Source organism: Haliotis cracherodii, unplaced genomic scaffold (genome assembly GCF_022045235.1).
Source record: "Haliotis cracherodii isolate W230 unplaced genomic scaffold, xgHalCrac1.p SCAF_23, whole genome shotgun sequence".
NCBI classification, from domain to species: Eukaryota; Metazoa; Mollusca; class Gastropoda; order Lepetellida; family Haliotidae; genus Haliotis; species Haliotis cracherodii.
Window position 1 is genome coordinate 5094627 of NW_027266279.1, and position 23905 is coordinate 5118531.

At 44.4% G+C, this 23905-nt stretch overlaps 1 protein-coding gene across 1 annotated transcript in view; it reads right to left on the reverse strand.

The window, feature by feature from the left end:
• Nucleotides 1-22322, reverse strand: part of LOC139471858 (trifunctional purine biosynthetic protein adenosine-3-like) — a 40153-nt gene extending 17831 nt beyond the window's left edge. Inside the window, exons 1-12 of the mRNA XM_071254359.1 lie at nucleotides 22224-22322; nucleotides 18365-18509; nucleotides 17720-17842; nucleotides 15601-15748; nucleotides 14764-14878; nucleotides 8806-8874; nucleotides 8385-8510; nucleotides 7207-7294; nucleotides 5794-5879; nucleotides 4963-5131; nucleotides 3714-3930; nucleotides 212-452 (exon numbers count right to left, since the gene is read on the reverse strand). Coding sequence (XP_071110460.1) covers nucleotides 212-452; nucleotides 3714-3930; nucleotides 4963-5131; nucleotides 5794-5879; nucleotides 7207-7294; nucleotides 8385-8510; nucleotides 8806-8874; nucleotides 14764-14878; nucleotides 15601-15748; nucleotides 17720-17842; nucleotides 18365-18506 — 1524 coding nt within the window. The 5' untranslated portion in view covers nucleotides 18507-18509; nucleotides 22224-22322. The remainder of the gene's footprint in view (nucleotides 1-211; nucleotides 453-3713; nucleotides 3931-4962; nucleotides 5132-5793; nucleotides 5880-7206; nucleotides 7295-8384; nucleotides 8511-8805; nucleotides 8875-14763; nucleotides 14879-15600; nucleotides 15749-17719; nucleotides 17843-18364; nucleotides 18510-22223) is intronic.
• Nucleotides 22323-23905: the final 1583 nt, after the last annotated feature.

Below are 23905 nucleotides of genomic sequence, written 5' to 3' on the forward strand. Positions count from 1 at the left end.
GTCCATGTACCTAACTCACCTTCAGCTTTGTCCCCACCCGGTCAGTCCCAGACACTAGTATAGGGTCCATGTATCTGGCCCACTTTCAGCTTTGTCCCCACTCCGTCAGTGCCAGACACTAGTATAGGGTCCATGTATCTGGCCCACTTTCAGCTTTGTCCCCACCCCGTCAGTGCCAGACACTAGTATAGGGTCCTGGTACCTAACTCACCTTCAGCTTTGTCCCCACTCCGTCAGTGCCAGACACTAGTATAGGGTCCTTGTATCCCGCAGCTGCCAGATCGAAAGTGGCGCCAAACATTCCGATGCTGGAGGTGCATCCCGTGCGAGACGTTGACTTGGCAAGCGGCATGATGGCTTGAACGAGGTCGTCACCTGCCTCGATGTCCACACCAGCATCTTTGTAGCTGAGCCCGTTCTCCAAGGGGACACTCGGGGACAGCGGGCGGTCCCTAATAGGAAAGCCATTTGGTTCAGCAACAACTATGATCACAAGTGCTAGGCCTGTAAAAAGATTTGTTGATAATGGGCGAGTTTGGTTTAACGCTGCTTTGAACAGTATTCCAGTTATATCATGGCGTGTCAGCTTAATGTGGGAGGAAAGCCGAAGTGAGGCAGGTGCAGATGTTTACCACAATGCTGAAACCCTTGAGCATGGGAATGGTGCTGACAAACCTAGATTTGAACTCAAGAGCACACATTTATCGCATACCCAAGGGACACACTGCATGATGCAATAATGAAAACCTTTATTTCATGCTGCAGACAGTAACATTCCAACATATCAGAGGACACTTAAAATAATGAAGTCGGTCAAGCAAATCTATGATTTCAAAACAAGTTCCTTTGACAGGCAAACTGCAGAGAGTTTTGCTTATAAGTTATATTGTTCAATAGGTTCCTATTTTCACAGGTATTTTAACACTACGCTTTAACATATTGCATGTAATACATGACACAATAATGTAAAATTAAGCCTCCTCTTCTATTTTCATTCCTTCACATAAGTTAGAGCAATACTTACTGGAAAAAGGAAATTCTAATTCCCACTTGGGAATTTTTACAGAAAATTGCTGCAGACCTGGGCCTGAATATCTGCCTGAGGATAGTGAGTGAGTGAGTGAGTGAGTGAGTGAGTGAGTTTGGTTTTACGCCGCTTTTAGCAATATTCCAGCAATATCACAGCGGGGGACACCAGAAATGGGCTTCACACATTGTACCCATGTCGGGAATCGAACCCGGGTCTTCGGCGTGACGAGCGAATGCTTTAACCACTAGGCTACCCGACCGCCCCTTCTGCCTGAGGAGATATATATGAAGGTGAATCCCTGGCTTGAGAGGGATGGAAATTAGCACTAGGCCAGCCCAGTTTTGTTTATGAATCCTTAGGGCTAGTAATATTTCAAACTTTTTGGGATACGCAGGCATTCTTTGTTAACCTCTATCCCTGCTTGATATGATCATAATCACCGAGTCTGACTGCCTGATGTAACTTATCTGCCTCTTCCGACAAGCAATAGTGCATTGGGTCCCATTCTTATCTATGTCCCCAGGTTTTCTACCATCCCAATATGATCGCAGGATATCATACGATCATAATCACTGTCACAGTCAGTGAGAGGGGTTTCATATTCATGGTTTGTCATTGAGATTGACTACAACAGGTGTTCTATATCACCAGCACAAACAATTGGAGGCTTTGACTCAGGCTGTACATATATTTATCTTCACGGTTAAAGAATCTAGCTATCTGTTTGGCCTGTTGTCATTTTTTAAAAACACATAAATATAGGTTGGCTAGCCTGTTCGGATACCATGATATCATATGGGTAATGTTTGATGTGACGACAAAATTGACCCGTTAAATAGATCTAACTTTTTCACACAAGTATATCACAAAAAAAGTCTTATAACTTGTAACTTGAAAAATTTCTTACAAGCGGGTGGACAGGATTTACGAGCTTAATGTTTTGTGTACATCCCCTGACTTTAAGTCTCATGATGTACAAATCCCATTCAGCTTGTACAATCCTGTACTCACAGCTAGTGACAGATAAAACCCATATTACCATGAAATAATTTAAGTCTCCGGTAATGGATTTTCAAATACTTAAAAAGTATTCAGAACAAGAAAACAGCGTTATATCTATCCACAGCCATGGGCACATTAGAATTTTTTAGGTTCATGTAGTAGTGAACATACACTATAAACAAGAGAGTCCTGTACAGCCTTAAGAAGAGATAGGCACCATGGACGCTTTACATCATCAGAATAAATGATTACATGTGAATTAATGCACACAAAGGGGCACCAATTCTCAAACTTCAGTAGTTTCTGAGAAAACCTGTCCCCACTGCAGACACTATGCATATTGTAAAATAGCCTAGACCATGAGCCAAAACTGTGTATACTAAAAATCTAAAAACATGTAGCAAGGGAAGTAACTCTGGGAAAAAATGATTCATGACACCATTTCTAGAACTCATTCTTGGTAAGTATCTCAAAGACAAGAATGCAAAGCTTCATTCATGTAACTTCAGCAGTTCCTGAGAAAACTATGCCAACTGTAGACACTGCACAAAGTTGAAAAGCATGTGACATATTAACAGCATATGGCACCAAGTATCTCTTATGAAAGAATGATAACTTTCATTCATGTTACTTTAGTAGTTTCTAAAAAAACATGTCTCCATTTCACGCAGTTGAAAAGCACAGGGGCAAGGGCCATAACTCTGTAACACCAGTTATGGAACTCATTAAAATTCATGACTAGTAACATCAGAGTGTAAAATTTCATTTCTCTCACTTTAATAGTTTTTGAAAAAAATCTGTTCCCATTGAGAAGCAGACTGACGAACTCCGTTCATATATCTCCTAACCCACCTCGTGGCAGGGGATAATTCAGACTAACCAAGTGTCTATAGGTAAAAGCAAAATGTAGTCATAAAGCAAGGTTTTCCACAGAAAACTATATCCTCTTAGACAAGAACAAAACAAATCTGTGACTGGTACAACACAATTTATTATGCAAGTTCATGATGAATATCAGTGTTGTCAGGACAGGACATTATTTTACAGCTTGACCATTCACACCCAGCGGAAACTGTAATTGCTTCAAGGGCAATGGTCTTACTGATATTTCCACTGTTCATCCAAAACACTCCATTTAATTTTGCAGTCAACCCAAGGCAAGTAATTTAGATCGACTGTTCCTGGGGCCTCACTCTATTAAAGTTTATATTCCACTGAACTCACACAAAGTGTAAGTCAATTCTTGTCATGTTCTAATAATGCTATCTGGAACCTTGAAGTATATGCATACACAATTTCATTGGACCTCAAGTGTACACAGATAAAAATAATAGTTCACAGTACGTCCTCAATAAAACTGTAACGTAAAAACAATTGTTTTGCACTCCTTTGAAGCACACAAAAACTCCCTCCCCCGATACTAAATCAGCAGCACTGGCAAATTTGATTTTAGTCACGATGACATAGATCATGCAGGTAGATTACATTTGTTACACTTCTACAATGTCTCAGTAACGGGTTCTGTTCTGAGTTTCATTCCCCAAATGGTTACAGTTTGTAGGGCACATTCAGACCAAAGTCCTTCCTTAAACATTCATTCTCAAATTCTGACTGCAAGGAATCAAACAGGAGATCAAACCAATATGATATTCAATCAAAGCCGTTTCATATTTGTATCTACCTGCTCAAGACTCGGAAGCCAATATCCTTCCTGTAAAATGCCCCTTCGAAGTCTATGAGAGCTGCAGCTGCGGTTGCCATGGAGGTAGCTGTGGCCAGCTGCTGATCTATTGCTACAGCTGCCAACACCCGGCCTCCGCTTGTTACCAGCTTCCCGTCTTGTCTAGCTGTACCAGCGTGGAACACCACTGTAGCGGCCTGAACAGCCTTCTCCACCCCTGCAACAACATTTCAAACACCGTCATTATACTGGGACACTGAATGGGACCAATGGAGCCTTCTAAATTCACGCTAGTTCACTAGCTAGAGACTACTGATGGTAGTCCGTGACTAATAGCATTTGAGGGCTTTGAACCAGTTCTCAATCTTTTTAATATTGCTACAAAACTGGAACTGAATAAAACTGCCGAAAATGTAAACAAAGAAAACAATTTGTCTTGTTCAAGCAAGACTAGCTACAAACTCTGAGGTCGAGTCTTGAAGTAAACAACAGTTTCTTAGGTTGATCCTTATTGTTTGCTGACTCACATTGTATGATACACCTTGGTAGAATTACTTGTAGGCATAGTTGGTTGGTTGGTTGGTTGTTCTACACCTCACTCAGCAATATTCCAGCTTTATGACAGCGGTATGTAAATAATCATGGCTGGACCAGACAATCCAGTGATTGATATCATGAGCATCGATCCACACAATTGGGCTCGATGACATGCATCAACCAAATCAGCGAGCCTGACCACTCCATCCCATTAGTCGCCTCTTATGACAAGCATAGTTGCCTTTTATGGCATGCAAGGGTTGCTGAAGACCTATTCTATCCACGGATCTTAACAGGCATAGGATATCATTGAAATGTTGCAGTAAACACACCCACAGACTCAAATGATTCACAGATAAATGGACATAGAATAGCTGTTACAGTAGAAAGGAATTCAGTGTTCTTGGCTGGGAAATTTGGAAATAAAACAATTTTATTTTGTTACAAATTTGAATCTAAATTCTTTTTTTTCTGAAACAAGTGATTATTAATTAACCATCAGTTTGTTTTACATGGATATGAACAGCAGAGTTGAAAATATTTAGTTAAATTACAACGAATAGTTTAACACAAATTCTGAAATTTATTGATCATATTGTTTCAAATTATTGTCATGATTCCACAATAAAATGGTTGGATTAATCAGTTATAATAGAAATAACATTCCTCTGTTCAACACACAGCTTTTCACATCATTTCCAACGTTGATTACCTGAGATCTCAATCCCCTTCTTGTACACCCCAGGGTAGCCCCCGCTGACCACCACGACCCCCACAGCCGACTTCTCCGTGTCAAACTCCACGCTCAGGGCCCCCAACTTCCCCTCCACACATGCCCGGCAGATGTCCAGCAGGTCCGTCCTCAGCAGTGGCAGGATCGACTACAACAAGAGTGCTGTCAGTCAGTGACAGGGTTTATATTACTGATTTATTATGGAGATCGACTACAACAAGAGTGACGTCAGTCAGTGATGGGGTTTATATTACTGGTTTATTATGGAGATCGACTACAACAAGAGTGCCGTCAGTCAGTCAGTGAGAGGGGTTTATATTACTGGTTTATCATGGAGATCGACTACAACAAGAGTGATGTCAGTCAGTGATGGGGTTTATATTACTGGTTTATTATGGAGATCGACTACAACAAGAGTGCCGTCAGTCAGTCAGTGAGAGGGGTTTATATTACTGGTTTATCATGGCGATCGACTACAACAAGAGTGCTGTCAGTCAGTGACAGGGTTTATATTACTGCTTATCATGGAGATCGACTACAACAAGAGTGCTGTCAGTCAGTGACAGGGTTTATATTACTGGTTTATCATGGAGATCGACTACAATAAGAGTACCCTCAGTCAGTGATGGGGTTTATATTCATGGTTTATCACAGAGATTGACTACAACAGAAGTGCCGACAGTCAGAGGGGTGTTATATTAACGGCCACATTCCTATCAGTCAGACAACAGTATAGGGGTTCAAGTCTTAAACTAGCTATTATCAAAGAGATTTCAAAATAAAAGTTGAATAAAACAGCGACATACTGACCTGAGTTTCTGGGTCTCCAAACCTACAGTTGAACTCTAGAACCTTGGGACCAGCGTCTGTGATCATCAGTCCTGCATACAGCACCCCTGAAACACACACCCTGACACATGGTGAACATGGTAGAATACCATGTGGAAAGAACGCTAAAACAAACTAAATACTGTTTCCTAACACAGTCATCAATATTCCAGCAGCAGTCTGGTCCAAGCAAAACACTGACCTGAAGGATGAGCAGCAACATATGCTATTGAGGCAAGGTGACAAGAAATCAGGCAAGTCAAAGAGCCTGACCATCCGCTTCAAATTATTTGCCTATCACGACAACACAGAAGTCTATCGAAAGTATGTGTGCCAACATTGGGCTGCAATCTGATTAATTTAATGGAATTCACAGTCCAGAAAACATGTATGGGTTATTTCCTTATTTGTCACAAAATTAGATATTTATTGAATTTCTCAATAATACATGAATATTGCATTCATTATATTCATTTGCATTCATACTTCGGTGAAACCCACAAGCGTGAGTATGGTACTGACAAACTAAGAAACATAATCGGGGCGAACCCCACAATCATAGGTTTCTGGCGTGCCTAAGGGACGCAACTCTGTACAGCGAATGGCGGTGCCTTAGGCGACTGGGCCATCCGTGCCCCCCCCCTCCCATCATGATAAGACCAAATGTTGAGGGCTTATAATTTTTATATAAGATCTATGCCGAAAGCCTTGTTCAGAAGAGTAATTTTGAGTGGTTGTTGATTTCAACATGATGAGCGAGAGAAATCTTTTGCTAATTTTATAAGACATACAGGGAGACGCCATTTCTGAATAACATTTTAGCTGTAAATGGGTCCAGGGTATGAACAAAAATAAAATGGTGATAATAGATAGATGTTAACATGAACACCTTGGGGTATGGACAGAGGGCTCCCATGCCCAGTGTTTGTTCCTGCATTAGCTTGGGATAGGGACGCACAACAAGTTGGTTTCATGTTTAACGCCACACTCAGCAATATTCCAGCTTTGTGACAGCGTTTTTTAAATATTCGAGTGTGGACCAGACAATCCACTGATTGATATCATAAACATCGATCCAATTGGAATATGATGATATGCATCAACGAAGTCAGTGAGCCTGACCACCCGATTTCGTTAATAGCCTCTTACGACATGCATGGGATGCTCAAGACCTATTCTAACACAGACTCACAGGTCCACTTGCCCAAAGAGACACTACATGTGCTTCAGAATGAGAGTCAGTGCTTCAGACTCTCAAGCTGCTGGAAATAGTCATCAATCATACAACTATCTGACCTCCGTTCACCTGATTTGTGCTGTACACAGGACCACATGCCACCATGGATAATGGATTATGGATAATTGAGGATGGGCCTTAATGGGTTGGTTCCTTACCAATATATTTCCTGTCTTCGCTTTTCAGACCATTCACCGTCTTCTCCAAAATGTCTGTCTTAATTTTCCTCAAATCATCTGCCGAAAGCTGCCAAAGCATAGATTAACATTGGGAATTGAAATTATCTTTCTTGGGTTCCAATAGAAAATGTTCATTGTTAGATCTAATTGTAATGAAATATTTTCTCCACTCAAATGAATGTCAGAAAGCTCCATATTTGTGAAAGGTTGGATGCCACTTAATCAGTGAATTAGTTGGGTTAAATGAAACAGTAAAGAAAGGTATTTCACCTTTTAACATGGCATGTTAGCTTGATGTGGGAGGAAAGCCTGAAGCAATGCAGGTCTTAGATCTTCAAAACTTTCTTGAAACTTAAACTCTTGCTGTTAACAAACCAAGAAACAGGGCAAATTGGCAAATGAACTCAAGACCAGATGTTTCTGGCATGTCTAAGGGATGCAATTGTGTACATGTATTTCCAGCACTGAGTGCTCCCATACTCCACGGGTTGGGTCCTGCATTGTCTTTGGGTAGGGGCAGAGTGCCCCCATGCCCCAGTATTGGGTCCTGCATTGCCTTGGGGTAGGGACAGAGGGCCCCATGTTAGGTCCTGCATTACCTTGGGGTAGGGACAGAGCCCCCAGTGTTGGGTCCTGCATTACCTTGGGGTAGGGACAGAGCCCCCATGCTGGGTCCTGCATTACCTTGGGGTAGGGACAGAGCCCCCAGTGTTGGGTCCTGCATTACCTTGGGGTAGGGACAGAGCCCCCAGTGTTGGGTCCTGCATTACCTTGGGGTAGGGACAGAGCCCCCATGCTGGGTCCTGCATTACCTTGGGGTAGGGACAGAGCCCCCAGTGTTGGGTCCTGCATTACCTTGGGGTAGGGACAGAGCCCCCAGTGTTGGGTCCTGCATTACCTTGGGGTAGGGACAGAGCCCCCATGCTGGGTCCTGCATTACCTTGGGGTAGGGACAGAGCCCCCAGTGTTGGGTCCTGCATTACCTTGGGGTAGGGACAGAGGGCCCCATGTTAGGTCCTAAATTACCTTGGGGTAGGGACAGAGGGCCCCCAGTGTTGGGTCCTGCATTACCTTGGGGTAGGGACAGAGCCCCCAGTGTTGGGTCCTGCATTACCTTTGGGTAGGGACAGAGCCCCCAGTGTTGGGTCCTGCATTACCTTTGGGTAGGGACAGAATGCCCCCATGCCTCCTGTGTTGGGTCCCGCGTCCCCCTCCTGCAACTGCTTGTGGTCCTGGGCTGGGGGCATCACACACACGCTTTCGCCATCGGTGAACGCCAACACCTATCACAATAGTGTGCATAATCAGCCCCAACATCTTGCAAGGATGAATATACACATTATTATCATTACTGTAACATAAAAGTATCAAAATGAGTCACATTTATTGGTGAAACTATATACCTTATTACTTTTTTTCCTTTCAAGTTCACGAAGTGAGTGCCAGATGAAGACGTTGATGAGTGCTAAACCAATAGTTGGGTTTACTGCATCTTTGAATGGAACTTCAGTCACAGTCCAGATTAGCATGCAGTTATTTTTGTTCCTCATAGGGAGGTTGTATTTTGAATGAACTTACAGACACCTCGTTCCCCTTGAGGAACTCCTCAACCACCACGGTGTCCCCCGCTGCTCCGTACTTCCTGGCCTGGGGGATAGAAAAGTCAACGTACACAATTACAAGGATTATACACTCGTTTCCTACAAAATATTTTCGAATTTTCCTATTCGGAATATTCTATAAGTAATACGTTACCACTGTTATACTGAGGCTGTTGTCTCCCACAACTGCTGCTATAGCGAAATCTACCACAGAGATCTCAATTACCTCATGCAGCACGTGCGTAGCCACTTAGCTGCCATGTGACACCCTTCACTCTTGTCTCTTGCGAGAGCAAGTGCTCGGGGGACGGACGGACGGACAGCAGCCCAGTGGTAACGTATTACTTATAGAATATTCCGAATAGGAAAATTCTACAAATTACATTAAGTAATACGTTACCACTGTTATACTGAGGCTGACTACCACAGTAGGCGGTGGGGAGCACCTACAACCCGAATCCTGACTGCTAGCATTCCTTCCGACCAGCGGAAGTAAACACCAAGGCGGAAGCACTCGATGCGCATGCACCTTGCTAGGCGTTACACTATAGGAATACCAAAGCACTGTCAAGCGCATACCGTAAGGCACAATCGTCATTGCCAAAACAATTAGTGACTCCAAACGGCCCCACTTGATAGGTATTTCATCGCCGCAGCTGATCAGAACACAGTATCCGTGTCAGCTAAATCTTAGATCAGGTTAAACAGTCGAAAAGAGGAAAATTAATTTCATTCAGACCGTATATCATCGAGCAAGCCTACTTAAAGTATGTAATAGGCACGTAATTCCAGTATTCGTAAGCATGCATCACAAGGTTGGAATACGCGACAGACAATTAAATGCATAATTGTCAAAATACAAATAAGGACAAAACACACAAAAAGCCGCCTCACCTGTGGTGTGAGTGCGCTGGTTTGCAGGACCCCCACTCCTGTACCCACGGCGTGGGAACATTGGAGACGACCCAGATTGACCACCGTGCAAGGACTGACGACTGCGGAGTTTGGAATTGCGCTGGACACACCCCCTAGATGACCGCTTGTGCCGCGATCAGCGGCCCAAGACGGTGCACCCCCTCCACGTCTTCATCAGAAACCTTTCTGAGGTAATGATTGGCAAAAACCGAGTCAAAACGCCAGTAACAACCTCGTTATATTCTGTGAACAGAGATATTCGAGTGTAGGGCAAATGTTGCCGCTAGCGCCCTGATCTCTTGCGGGTTTGACCCCGCTACCGGTAACCCCCGAGACCGATACGCCAGATTGATGACAGAACGAAGCCACAACGCAATTGAGTTGCGAGTTATGTCAACCGTGCGATTAGGGTTACACGATATGACGGTCACGTCCTTGTCTACGTTCATTCGAAGCCTTAAGATAATACTTAAGGGCCCTAACCTCTGTCTTCAGTATCAGCAGTATGTAAGATTTCTTTGAGTGATCTTACAGTGAATTCTCTCTCCATTTGCCAGATTCTCTGATTCTTGGCGACGAAGCCCATGAGCAGGCCCAGTTGGACCGCTCATTCGTCACCCCTATCGAATCGTACCTAGGCGACATCGAGTGCATGAATCTCGGATACACATGCCGCTGTGGTCAAGGAGAGGAGAAATGCTGTTTTCCAAGTCACATGCCAGAACGAAGCACTATGCAAAGGTTCATACGGAGCTTCCGTAAGTGATTTCAACACTAGGGAAAGATCCCAGGCCGGTGCCCGAAGGCAGCCCTTTTTAAGATCGTGGTGTTTGAAACCGTATTACCGGCTCTTTGGAGAGACTGGTACCCATAGCAACGGACGAGACATAGTTGGCAATAGAACCCCCGGAGAGTTTCCGGGTCTCTCGCAAGTGAGACATGAAACGAGCAATATCCTGCACAGATACCTTATCTGGCGAATGAATGTGATGTTTACAACACCACTTCGTGAAAATAACTCAACGTGCATTATACACCTTCTGGGCAGAATCACGATGCATACTAACGTATGCCCAAGACGCCCGACGAGAAAAACCTTTACTCCTCAGATGCTCAGTGACAACATCCACGCGTGCAGATTGAACTGCCCTGCATTTGGATGAAGCTGACAGGTGTGAGGGTGGATCCGACTGTGTGACCTGGGTCAGCAAGTCGGGGTACCACGATCTGTTCGGCCACATGGGCGCGATCAGTAACAATCGACAGCGAACTCCTCGGAATGTGTGGTATCAACGCTGTCGGCGGAAAAGCATAAGCTTCCAAGCCCTTCCAGTCTAACGCGAGAGCATCGTGATCGATGGCCCTCGGGTCCGGGACTGGTGAAACAAACAATGGGAGTTCATTGTTGAACCGTGTTGCGAACAGGTCGACCATCGGATGACCCAAACGTTCGCACAGCCACTGAAACACTACTGGGTTCAGCATCCACTCTGTGGCTCGGATCCCGAGGCCTCGATAGAGCGTCGGCCAGTACGTTCCGCACACCTGGGATGTGACGGGCGCGTATCTGGCACGGGACACTGTCCACCAGAGCGTAAAACTCGAACGCGAGATCGAGTAGCGAGTGATTGGGTTCCCCGCAGTTTTTTCACATAGGACACTACCGTCGTGTTGTCGGTCGCCAGCATGAGCCGGGCATCGACGAGACGATGCTTCCAGTGATTGACTGCGTTGATCACTGCCTTGAACTCGAGACAATTGATGTGAAGACCTAGTTCGTCTACGCACCACAGCCCCGAGCTCACCTCCCCCTCTAGATGGGCGCCCCAGCCCACTAGAGAGGCGTCTGTATACAGGTTCAACGTGGCCCGGTAGGGCCGCATAGAGACTCCTGATAAGACATTGTAAGGGACCGTCCACCACTCCAGATGCGGTCGGAGCCGATCCGGGAGGGCGACGGTCGCATTGTTCTCCTCCTGTGCTAACAACTGGATTAAAAACCGTTGCAGCGGGCGGAGTTGGAGACGACCCCGTTCGGTGCAGTCCTGGGCTGACACAAGTAACCCTAACAGCTGTTCCCAAAAGTGAACAGTCTGTCGCACCGCTAAGACTTTGGCAATCATCGCCTGAATCTTGTGCCACCGATCTGGGGGGACAAAGAGGCGACGTGTTGAACCGACCTCCGATGAACTGCAAGTTCTGAGAAGGGGTTAACTCACTCTTGGGGAGATTGATAATCCACCCCAATTGCTCCAAGAGCTGACGTGCAAAAACGAGATGGCGTGACAGGGTGTCCGTCATTCGATTTGCTACTAGCGAGTCGTCCAGGTACGCGAAGTACCGGACACCCCTCTGGTGGAGGAACCCCACTATGGGGGTGGTTAACCGGGTGAACAGCCAGGGAGCGGATGAAAGACCGAATGGGAGTACAACCCACTCGTAGTGCCTGCCTTGAAAGACAAACCTGAGATACTTGTGATGATCCCGGTGAATCGGAACATGCAGATAAGCATCGTTCAGGTCGAACGAAGCGAGCCAGTCGGCCGGCATGATCAGTGCTTTCAGGTCAGCCAAGCTCAACATTCTGAACTTGGGCGGCTTGCGCAGGTACAACTCGTTGAACAATACAAGTTGTGAATCATTCTGAGTTCGGCACTGTCCTTCTTGGGAACGAGAAATATACTGGAGTCAAACCCCGGTGTTATTTCTGGTATAGCTAACTCCCGAACTGCCCTCTTCTCCACCAATCTGCCGATGGCATCAGCGAGGAAGGGAAGATCGGTTTCCGAATAGAAACCTGCCGACGGGGGCAACGGTGAGCGGCGGATTCGCTTTGAGATCGAGCCGATAGCCGTACCGAATCGTGTTGACCACCCACGGGTCGTCGAACACTTGTTCCCAATTCTCCCAGTAAGTCTGGAGTCTGGCTCCCACTGGGGAAGGAGAGGGGGGGCCTGACAGGCTGCGGCAGGCGCAACTGTCCAGGGCCAAGTGACTCGGGTTCGCCTACGGGCCAACCGAAGTTGGTGCTGTCGGCATACGAACCCCTCCAATGAGAGTCAACTGGAGGGGCCCTTGCCGTCCTTAGACGACTTGGGCTTCCCCCAGTTCCCCTTCTTCCCGCGAAAGGGCTGCTGAGAACCCTTCCCGGAGCCATCAGAGCGGGGCTTCTTCCCGGAGGAAGAAGAACCCGACCCCTTAGGCCTGCCAGACGCAGCATCCTGGGGCGCGCTCCGCTTTGGCGCGGCACCCAGGCGCCTATGCAAGGACCCCACAAGATCCAGTGTGTGCTGAGAGGTCTCGGCAGACACAGCGGCCTGTTGTTCCTTCAGAACCCCAGGGATCTTGTTATTAAACAGGGTCCGAGCAGACCAAGGCTGCAAAAGGAGCACCTCCTGATTGGCAGCCGTCCAACCCTGAAGCAACCAGATACAACTGGCGCCGAAGAAAATGGCATGTGCCGGAAATAAAGGCCGAAGCCCCGGCAACGTACTCCAGGGAAGCATTTAAACCGAGCAAGCAGTTGTAAATGCGCTGGTCTCGGTCCGTAGGAGAACCTTCGACCAGACTGGCCGCTGCAGCCAGGTATGTGTCACCGTAAGACATTGCCAGCATGGAGTGTCGAGCGAGGGTGTCCAGCTGTTGCAAGGTACCTTGTGGTACCATGGCAACCGGTGGGGCACCGACCCCCAAACGCTCCACATGGGCTTCCGCGGAAGGACCAGCCTCGGGAAAGGCAAGGTCATGTACAGGGAAAGACCCTTTTCTCCACGACGGTGGAGGTAACGGGAGACCCCGACCGGAGGCAGCCGCGAAGGCCTTCTCCAAAGAAGGCTTAATCCCGGGCAGCAAGGTTGATGCCGGGAAATCCTTGTCGGACGTCTCGTCGTACACCTCGGAGGAACCCACGGAACCGTGGATTCCCCGCGGTATCGGCAGGGGCTTGGGCATGTCCTCGAAGAGGTCATAAACCATGTCCTCGAAGAGGTCATAAACCATGGCCACGCGGTCCTTAACCGATAGCGGAAGCAACGGGTCGGGGGAAGGACCGGTAACCACGGCAGCCGCCGCCGTGCCAGTGGACCCCGCGGCCACCGAAGAGGCCGGGGATGGAACAGCCAGAGGCCTATCCTGCGATAAGGCCACCAGCTTGGAGTCCACAAGTTTAGACAACAATGCGGCGACGGAATCCCCAGACAGCCAAAGGGCCGCAAAGGGATCTGCCGCAGCCGAGGAGGTGGTACCCGCACGGGGACCCCGACCGGACGAACCGGCCACCACAGGGGTGGCGACGGACTGGACGTACAGTCGGTAACACTCAAACTCCTAAGGCCCCAGACCTTCGCACAGGGTTAAGCAAAACATGGTTACAACGCACGCACCACAATGATTCACAAACGAGCATTTTCACAAGAAAATAAACGAAGAATGTGAACATATAACATACACATATAACATAAAGAGAAATAAGTGATGTTAACCCCCAAAACATACAAGAACAGGGGAAACGTAAAACACAATGTGCATTCGTGAACCCCGCAAGTAAAGAGAAAAAAGGCGGGACAAATTCTCCGTTTGGCGGGAAAATTATATCCAAGCGTAGCTACCGCAACACCCCATAAAAGCACAGTTTATTAGAGAATAAACTATAATAAATATCACCGAATATTTGAGGAACGCTTCAGCAGAGGATTACACGTCTTGCTACGCAAGCGAAGGAGACAAGAGTGATGGGTGTCACATGGCAGCTAGGTTGCTACGCACGTGCTGCATAAGGTAATTGAGATCTCTGTGGTAGATTTCGCTATAGCAGCAGTTGTTGGAGACAACAGCCTCGGTATAACAGCGGAAACGTATTACTTAATGTATTATCTTGTACTAATTGTTTTCCATATTAAAAAGATGATTAATCCTTTCTGAATTTGTTACAAGTTTTCAAAGTATTGTGACATATTTCAACTAAAGTTTGATTTATATTATTCTCTTAAAACAACCATGAACCATGTTGTTGCCGTGTTACCTGCATGATGAAATTAACTGCATCACAAGCTTCCTTCTTGGAGGCAGCAACAACAACGCCCTTCCCTGCCGCCAGCCCGCTCGCCTTCACCACAACAGCTTCACCAAGTTCACCACTGGAAGAAAACAAATCTGAGTGGAGTGGGGTGGAGTGAAGCAGAGTGGAGTGGTGCAGTGCAGTGCAGTGTGGTGCATCAACCAAGTCAGTGAGCCTGACCACCAGATCCTGTTAGTCGCCTCTTACGACAAGAATGGGTTGCTGAAGACCAATTCTAACACGGAATCTTCACGGTACAGGAGTGGATTGGAGAGGACAGTGGAGTGCAGATGATAAATTGTCATTTTAAAAGTTTGACAATTTCATATCTTTTTGAAACAACTGCGTTGCACAATAAACAGCATTTATGACGACACATTTTTTTATCTCCAGGATTTACTAGTCATTGGTTTGAGTCCCAGATTCACACCGATAATCACTTAGTCTGTTTGGGGGGGGGGGGGGATATCATATCTACCCTTGGTCTCTTGAGTGATTGCCACACTTAGTCTGTTGTTGAGTGATTACCATCCCTTGTCTGTGATTGAGTGTTATCAGTGAAATACCTTGGAAGGTTCATAATTTAAAAAACTGGGAATTTCTACAGACCAAATTTCAGCCAATGAACAGGCCTAGATAAATCCATGCATACGCAATTCGTATATTGTTCTGCATTTCCAAAATCTCATCTGAAACTGGCTTGGGTGGACGGTACATTAGTTTTTTTCTAACATCTTCCCATGCAATGTGCTTGCCAAGATCAGATATTAACTTTGAAGACCAATGACTAGAATAGCCTACTTATTTATGTATTCACAAGCTTCATCTGCAGAGGTGAAGGTCTTGTACTGAGCTGTGGGAATTCCTTGACGGGTCATGAAGTCTTTGGAAAACGCCTTGCTGGCCTCAATCTCTGCTGCTTTCGCCGATGGACCAAAGCAGGCTATCCCTGAGGAACAAACACGATCAATGAAACAATGTGACAATGTGGAATAAGAAACAGAACTTAGATCAGGGAACATTCAGAGTGAGTGAGTGAGTGAGTATGGTTTTACGCTGCTTTTAGCAATATTCCAGCAATATCACGGCGGGGGACACCAGAAATGGGCTTCACACATTGTACCCATGTCAGGAATCGAATCCGGGTCTTGGGCGTGACGAGCGAACCCTTTAACCATTAGGCTACCCAACCGCCCCAGAAACATTCAGATCAAAGACACATTGGGGGGATTGAGTGAGTTGGGTTTTACGCCGCTTTTAGCAATACTCCAGCAATAATACGGCAGGGAACTCCAAAAAAGGGCTTCACACATTTTACCCATGTGGTATCAAACCGGGTCTACGGTGTGACAAGCGAACGCCACAGCCACTCGTCTACCCCTCTGCCGCAGTAACATATTAGAAAATGTAGTATGGTAATATTTGTCTTGGGATCATGGACATCCACATCAGTTGTTACACATACCAGGGATAGGTATTGGCAGAAATTCTGTCTTGCAATATTTCGCCCAAGAAATCTTTATGTATATTTGTTCTGAATAATTGGGAGGCACGGGTGGCCCAGTCGTCTAAGGCGCAGCGATTCCCTGTGCAGAGTTGCGTCCCTTGGCACGCCAGAAACCTATGATTGTGGGTTCGAATCCTGGTTCGCCCAGATTCTAGGTTTGTCAACACCATATCCGTGCTCGTGGGTTTCACCGCAGTGGTAAACGTCTGAGACCTGCATCACTTGGGGCTTTCCTCCCACATTAAGCTGACATGCCGCGATATGACTGGAATACTGTTAAAAGCGGCGTTAAACCCAACTCACTCACTCACTCTGAATAATTGGTTAAAAATTGATAGAATATGAAATATTAATGGAAACAGCCTGATGCATGTGCTGTCTGGATAGGGACCCAGTCCACACACATGCCTCAAACTCATAGACATAACTTTTATAATTACAGTAAACTATGGTTATAACGAACTCAGAGGGACCAGTAATTTTGGTTTGTTACAAGCATATACACAGCAAATGGCAAATGTACGTATTATCATGATTATATCTTCTGTTACTGTATCAGAAACTACTGATTCACAAGGGTTGTATTGCTGATTGCGTATTGCAATATACCAGTTATACCACGCACCCGTATCACATACTACTCAAAATTAGAACATTCACATGATACACTATACTGATCACCTATAACATGCATACCATCCGATCCAAAAATACATCAGATGAAATCAAATATCACGAATGAAGTGTCAAATGTTACTGTTAAAGGCCAAAATACAAAAACAAACAGATGCCATATGCAAGAACAATGTGTACTAAAGAATGTCAGTGCGCACAAAAGGGCACCAAACGCGAAAGGACCATGATGACAAAGAGGACCGCCAGATGGCACTGCAATCTGTACATACCAGCTTGCTCCATTGTATGTATGATAAATGTTTTGTTTGTTTGTTTGTTTGTTGTTTATCGCCGCACTCAGCAATATTCCAGCTATATGACAGCGGTCTGTAAATAATCGAGTATGGACCAGACAATCCAGTGATCAATATCATGAGCATCAATCCATGCAATTAAGATCGATGACAAGCATCAATTAACTCAGCGAACCTGACCACCCGATCCCGTTAGTCGCCTTTTACGACAAGCAGGGTCACCTTTTACGGCAAGCATGGGTTGCTGAAGACCTATTCTACCCCGGAATCTTCATGGGTGTATGATAAATGTTGGCAATGAGCAACACAACAGCAAGTTGTACAATGTATTACATCATTCCTCATGCACTCACTGTGTGACGTCATATATAAACGTTTCGATTATATCAAGTGCACTCATCATGGTCATCATCACCAGGAAAGCCGGGATGTTTTAATAAATATCTTATAATGTAATATCATAAATATGTATAAGCTAAGTCACCATTTGAGTTGAGTGTGTCTGCAATTCCGGCAGCCAGTGGGTCCTCGGGACCAACCAGCACAAGCTCCACACAGTGCTCCTTACACCATGCACACACTGCAGAGAAGTCTTTCACATTTACATCTGAAACATTATTCGTATATTATGTTCCAGTCTGGCTAACTTCAGCTAATCTCTGTCTATTACAGTGAGTGAGTGAGTGAGTGAGTGAGTGAGTGAGTGAGTGAGTGAGTGAGTGAGTGAGTGAGTGAGTGAGTGAGTGAGTGAGTGAGTGAGTGAGTGAGTGAGTCTAGTTTTTCACAGCTTTTAACAATATTCCAGCAAAATCAAGACGGGGACAACTGAAATGGACATTAAACATTGTACCCACATGGAGAATTGAAAACCCTTGTCCTCAGCGTGACGAGTGAACATTTTAACCACAAGGCTGTCTATTACAGTAGATAGGCCTAAATGTTGTGTTGTGTGCTGCTAACAGTAACATTGATAATCAGTTTTTGAAATGAAGTAATAAAGTCAAGGGGCTCATGTCCAAACAATAATATTATAACTTAAGATACTGGGTGTCCCCCAATGTAATAGAATTGCAGCAAACCTCTAGGATGTCGAAGCAGACTTCATTTCCAACTCTTGGTCACAACTTACCAACATTGCTGATTTTGCCTTCACTTGCTGTCCCAGCGTTGCCAGGGGCAACAAAAACTGCCTTGACTTTCTCAGACTGAGCGAGTTTCCATGCCAGAGCATGTTCTCGACCACCGCTTCCTATCAACAGCACGTTCTCCATTCCCTACAACATACACAACAGTGGCAGTGATTATGGAACTCCTCTGAAAGAGTGTTTCAGTTAAATCACACAGGTCCTCTGAATGTCAAGTTCGGCCTTGATCTTCATTCAAAACTGTAGCCTCATTCTGAGCAAGCCCCATTAAGTTTTGACGATTTACAAAGACTGTTTTAAATTATTGTGTGTACTGCATAGGGCGACCATTGGTTGGTTGGTTGGTTGGTTTGTTGTTTATCGCCGCACTCAGCAATATTCCAGCTATATGAAGGCGGTCTGTAAATAATCAAGTCTGGACCAGACAATCCAGTGATTGATATCATGAGCATCGATCCACGCAATTGGGATCAATGACATACATCAACCAAGTCAGCGATGCTGACCACCCGATCCCTTTAGTCACCCTTTACAACAAGCATAGTCACCTAGGGCGACCATTGATCTACCCACAGCATATATACTGTATTGTTAAGATGGACCATGGATCTACCCACAGCATATATACTGTATTGTTAAGATGGACCATGGATCTACCCACAGCATGTGTATACTGTATTGTTAAGATGGACCATGGATCTACGCACAGCATGTGTATACTGTATTGTTAAGATGGAACATGGATCTACGCACAGCATGTGTATACTGTATTGTTAAGATGGAACATGGATCTACCCACAGCATATATACTGTATTGTTAGGTTGGACCATGGATCTACCCACAGCATGTGTATACTGTATTGTTAAGATGGAACATGGATCTACGCACAGCATGTGTATACTGTATTGTTAAGATGGAACATGGATCTACGCACAGCATGTGTATACTGTATTGTTAAGATGGAACATGGATCTACGCACAGCATGTGTATACTGTATTGTTAAGATGGACCATGGATCTACCCACAGCATGTGTATACTGTATTGTTAAGATGGAAAATGGATCTACGTACAGCATGTGTATACTGTATTGTTAAGATGGAACATGGATCTACCCACAGCATGTGTATACTGTATTGTTAAGATGGACCATGGATCTACGCACAGCATGTGTATACTGTATTGTTAAGATGGAACATGGATCTACATACAGCATGTGTATACTGTATTGTTAAGATAGAACATGGATCTACGCACAGCATGTGTATACTGTATTGTTAAGATGGAACATGGATCTACATACAGCATGTGTATACTGTATTGTTAAGATGGAACATGGATCTACGCACAGCATGTGTATACTGTATTGTTAAGATGGAACATGGATCTACATACAGCATGTGTATACTGTATTGTTAAGATGGAACATGGATCTACGCACAGCATGTGTATACTGTATTGTTAAGATGGAACATGGATCTACGCACAGCATGTGTATACTGTATTGTTAAGATGGACCATGGATCTACGCACAGCATGTGTATACTGTATTGTTAAGATGGAACATGGATCTACATACAGCATGTGTATACTGTATTGTTAAGATGGAACATGGATCTACATACAGCATGTGTATACTGTATTGTTAAGATGGAACATGGATCTACATACAGCATATATACTGTATTGTTAAGATGGAACATGGATCTACCCACAGCATGTGTATACTGTATTGTTAAGGTGGAACATGGATCTACCCACAGCATGTGTATACTGTTTTGTTAGGTTGGACCATGGATCTACCCACAGCATGTGTATACTGTTTTGTTAAGATGGACCATGGATCTACGCACAGCATGTGTATACTGTATTGTTAGGTTGGACCATGGATCTACGCACAGCATGTGTATACTGTATTGTTAAGATGCACAATTGGGATACATGACATGCATTAACCAAGTAAGTGAGCCTAACCACCCTGTTCCTTTAATTGCCTGACAAGCATAGTCGCCTCTTAGGATAAGCATGAGATTCTGGAGACCTTTTCTAGCCCAGATGATCACAGGTTCCGAAACCACTGAATGGCATGACTCATATATCATATTGTTTGTTTGTGTTGTCAGCTACTTAAATGTCGACCACTGTGTCTTCGAATGCTTGACCTGTCTGGCACTGAGATCAATGGTTTGTGGTGTAACTAAATAGGCATTATAGAACACAACACATAGATATATTCAATATGCATGAGAGAAGTACATATATTTTGTGTTGTAAGTGACAGTATGATACCCTATATTGTATATTGACCATTAAATTTGATGTTAAGAAAATCATTTACAAGTTTTGAAGATGTAATTGATTCTCATCTTCATCAAACTTACTTCTTGATGTTAGAAAAAACAAGAATAGGACCAGTAGTTGACACTATCAAGGAGAGATGTTCGTCCAGTTGAGCTGAAGGGGTTGTTGTTGTTGGCATGTGTACTACAGATGTGTACCCCAGGTGCGTTTCAGTCTACAGATATGTACCCCAGGTACGTTTCAGTCTACAGAAATGTACCCTAGAAAAATTCAGAATACAGAACAGTACCTGGCACCCTCAATGACGGATGAGTCCACATTCCTCCATCCGAAACCGGTTTGTGTTCCTGTTCGAGTGCATGCTGGATAATGCTGTGCATCAAGGAATATAAGAGTGCTGTATGTACGTCAATGTAAGCTCGGTTTTTATATAGCACCCTGGTACCAATGCATCTCATGCTACAGTATGACATATCCGATCCAGAAACTGAACAATATCTTCCATATCAAGGATCAGGTTCAGAGCACTGCGGAATGTGGAAATGACACATCCTAGGGTGCCATTCTGTATTCTGATTTTGGCTAGGGTACATTTATGTATACAGAAACATGTCTGTAGTAGTGATAACATCACCTTGTACAGATGTTCAAAAGTTAGACAGTGCTCTGTCTATCAGTCTTCTGCAATTTGAAGAATATCTTACAAGCTTGTTTATTTGTTGTTTAAGCCGCACTCAGCAATATTCCAGCTATATGACAGCGGTCTGTAAATAATGGAGTATGGACCAGACAATCCAGTGATTGACAACATGAGCATCGATCCTCGCATTTGGGATACGATGACATGCATCAACCAAGTCAGCGAGCCTGACCTCCAGATCCCGTTAGTCGCTTCTTACGACAAGCATAGTCGCCTTTTGGTGCAAAAATGGGTTGCTGAAGACCTATTCTATCCCCGATTTTGACGGGCCTCTTACAAGTCGTCACATGTACACAGATGTCCAATAAAAGTGTAACTGAAATTAGATGTAATTGCTAGAATCATATTTGACATGTGTATACATCCTACTTCTGGAAATAAACATCTACCTGTCTCTCCAACTTACTATATGGCCAAAAGTCTTCGCAAACAATTAAATGAATTCCCCGTTGATCGTGTTATAAGCGCGCATGACTTTCATAGAATTCCACAGAACGACGAGACAGTCTGACAGATCTAAGTTCATACGTTTGACTTAACACAAATTAATGACATATTCATCGTATAGCATGAATATACGTATAGCATGTTTCACATGTCACGACGTTTTTTTCAGAACCGGGAAAGCGTTGACAGTTTATCATTCTCGACTGTAGCAATAAACCTGGTGTAACTCTCATTCATGTTGACGGACATATTGTGTCGTTTCACTCGTGTTTCACTGGGGTTCGGTCAGTGCAGTCAGCCATAAAGTTTCAGGAAAATAAAGTTATCACGTGTAGAGTGTTGTATTGATAAAACAGAAGTAGCCTAAACCATAGCATTCACTTTGAACAACTCACTTAGACCTATATATTTCGCTGGCGAACTCTATCTGTTCTATATTCTCTCCAACAATGACTCGTCGTCAGTGTGTTTACGTTCTCAAACCTCGCGCTGTCGACCACGTGGAGGCTGTAATATGAAGGGAGACAACTCAGTCATATACCTAATGTTGGCTGTTTCATCCGGCTGCCGATGACAGTGTATGGCGTCTGGGGGAATGTCATGATTGGCGACCGGTAAAGCTGAACAAAACCCTTCAAACAACAGAAATGATTCAATCAATTTCAAATGAACATTTCATCAAAAATGTGTTCTGTTGTAATCCTGGGCATTTAAAACAATTATTCATGTTTGTGTAACAGCGTCAAGTCTGGTGAATGTTTATTCTCAATAGCAATATCCAAACTATGTATATCAGCTTGGGCTGGGACGGGTAACTACCCGGACCCGTGGTTAGTCACGTGACATATTGCTTAATGACGAAAACTTACTAAAGCTCAGTGGTTACACTACAAGTCGCTAATGTTCGCATTTCTTTCTGACGATACACACCTTCCTTTTGACTTGTATATGTTTAAGTAAAGATAAAGCTTCAGTCAACTTCAGTGTACGCATGATCTGATCTTTTCATAAAAGGCCATATATCTATTATATGGTCTCGGGTTTCATACATGTATCTAAACAGTTTTTGCCAGGGCTGCACTTAAACTATACCCAATTAGACACTGTGTTCCCAACTCTTGCGACCTACAGTGGGTACCCGGGTAGGGTCGGGTAATATGGGGTTGGGTACCCGGGTAGGGTCGGTAATAGGGGGTTGGGTACCCGGGTAGTTTATGTGGACTCGTTCCAGCCCCAGTATCAGCCCCAAAACAATGAAATAACACAAATGTAAAATATAATCTAATAAATATGTACTGTAAAACTCACAATTACTCTTTGCATTTTTAATATAAACATAACTTACATTACTTACTGCCAGTAACGTGAGGAATGTGTGAATAAAAACAATTACATGATACATGGGATATAGAATGCATAATGAATAAAAACGTATGTAGATCTCGATGTTTAAAACTACAAGGTACACACAACGCTCATGATTACAGCCGCACTTACCCAAATTCATCAGTTGATCATATCAAAAAGTCAGACATTCACAGTCACTTACTTAGGCCAATGTTTAATGACCAATGATTCTAACAACTACACAATACATCCTATTTCTTATCATAATAAACTAGAACTCATCCATGTGTACAACACTACATGGTTAACTAACTTTAAGTAGTCATGAATATCCCCACAATCTCTCATGATGAGATACGGAAACACAAGAACTCGGAACAGGATATATCCTTACTTCCGAAAAGAAAATGGCAACCGATTTTAAATGTATAAGATCCAATCATTGCCGTTGAACATTGGCCGGCTTGGGCTATCAAAGAGACAATAGTAAAAGGGCTGGGGTGAAGAAAGCTGTGAGGTAAATGCGTGCAGCGTCACAATTACTTGAAACACTTGTGTGGAGAGTGCAACAGAAATGTCTGAAACATCCTCATTGTCGACACAGTAATAACACCTAAACATGCTGTATTCTTTGTAAAACCAACAAATATATTGGTTTGAAATAATTAAAACTGAGTATTCATTGCTATGAAAACGAACGTTTGCTCCTGCCGATGCAGTAGTCTTACTA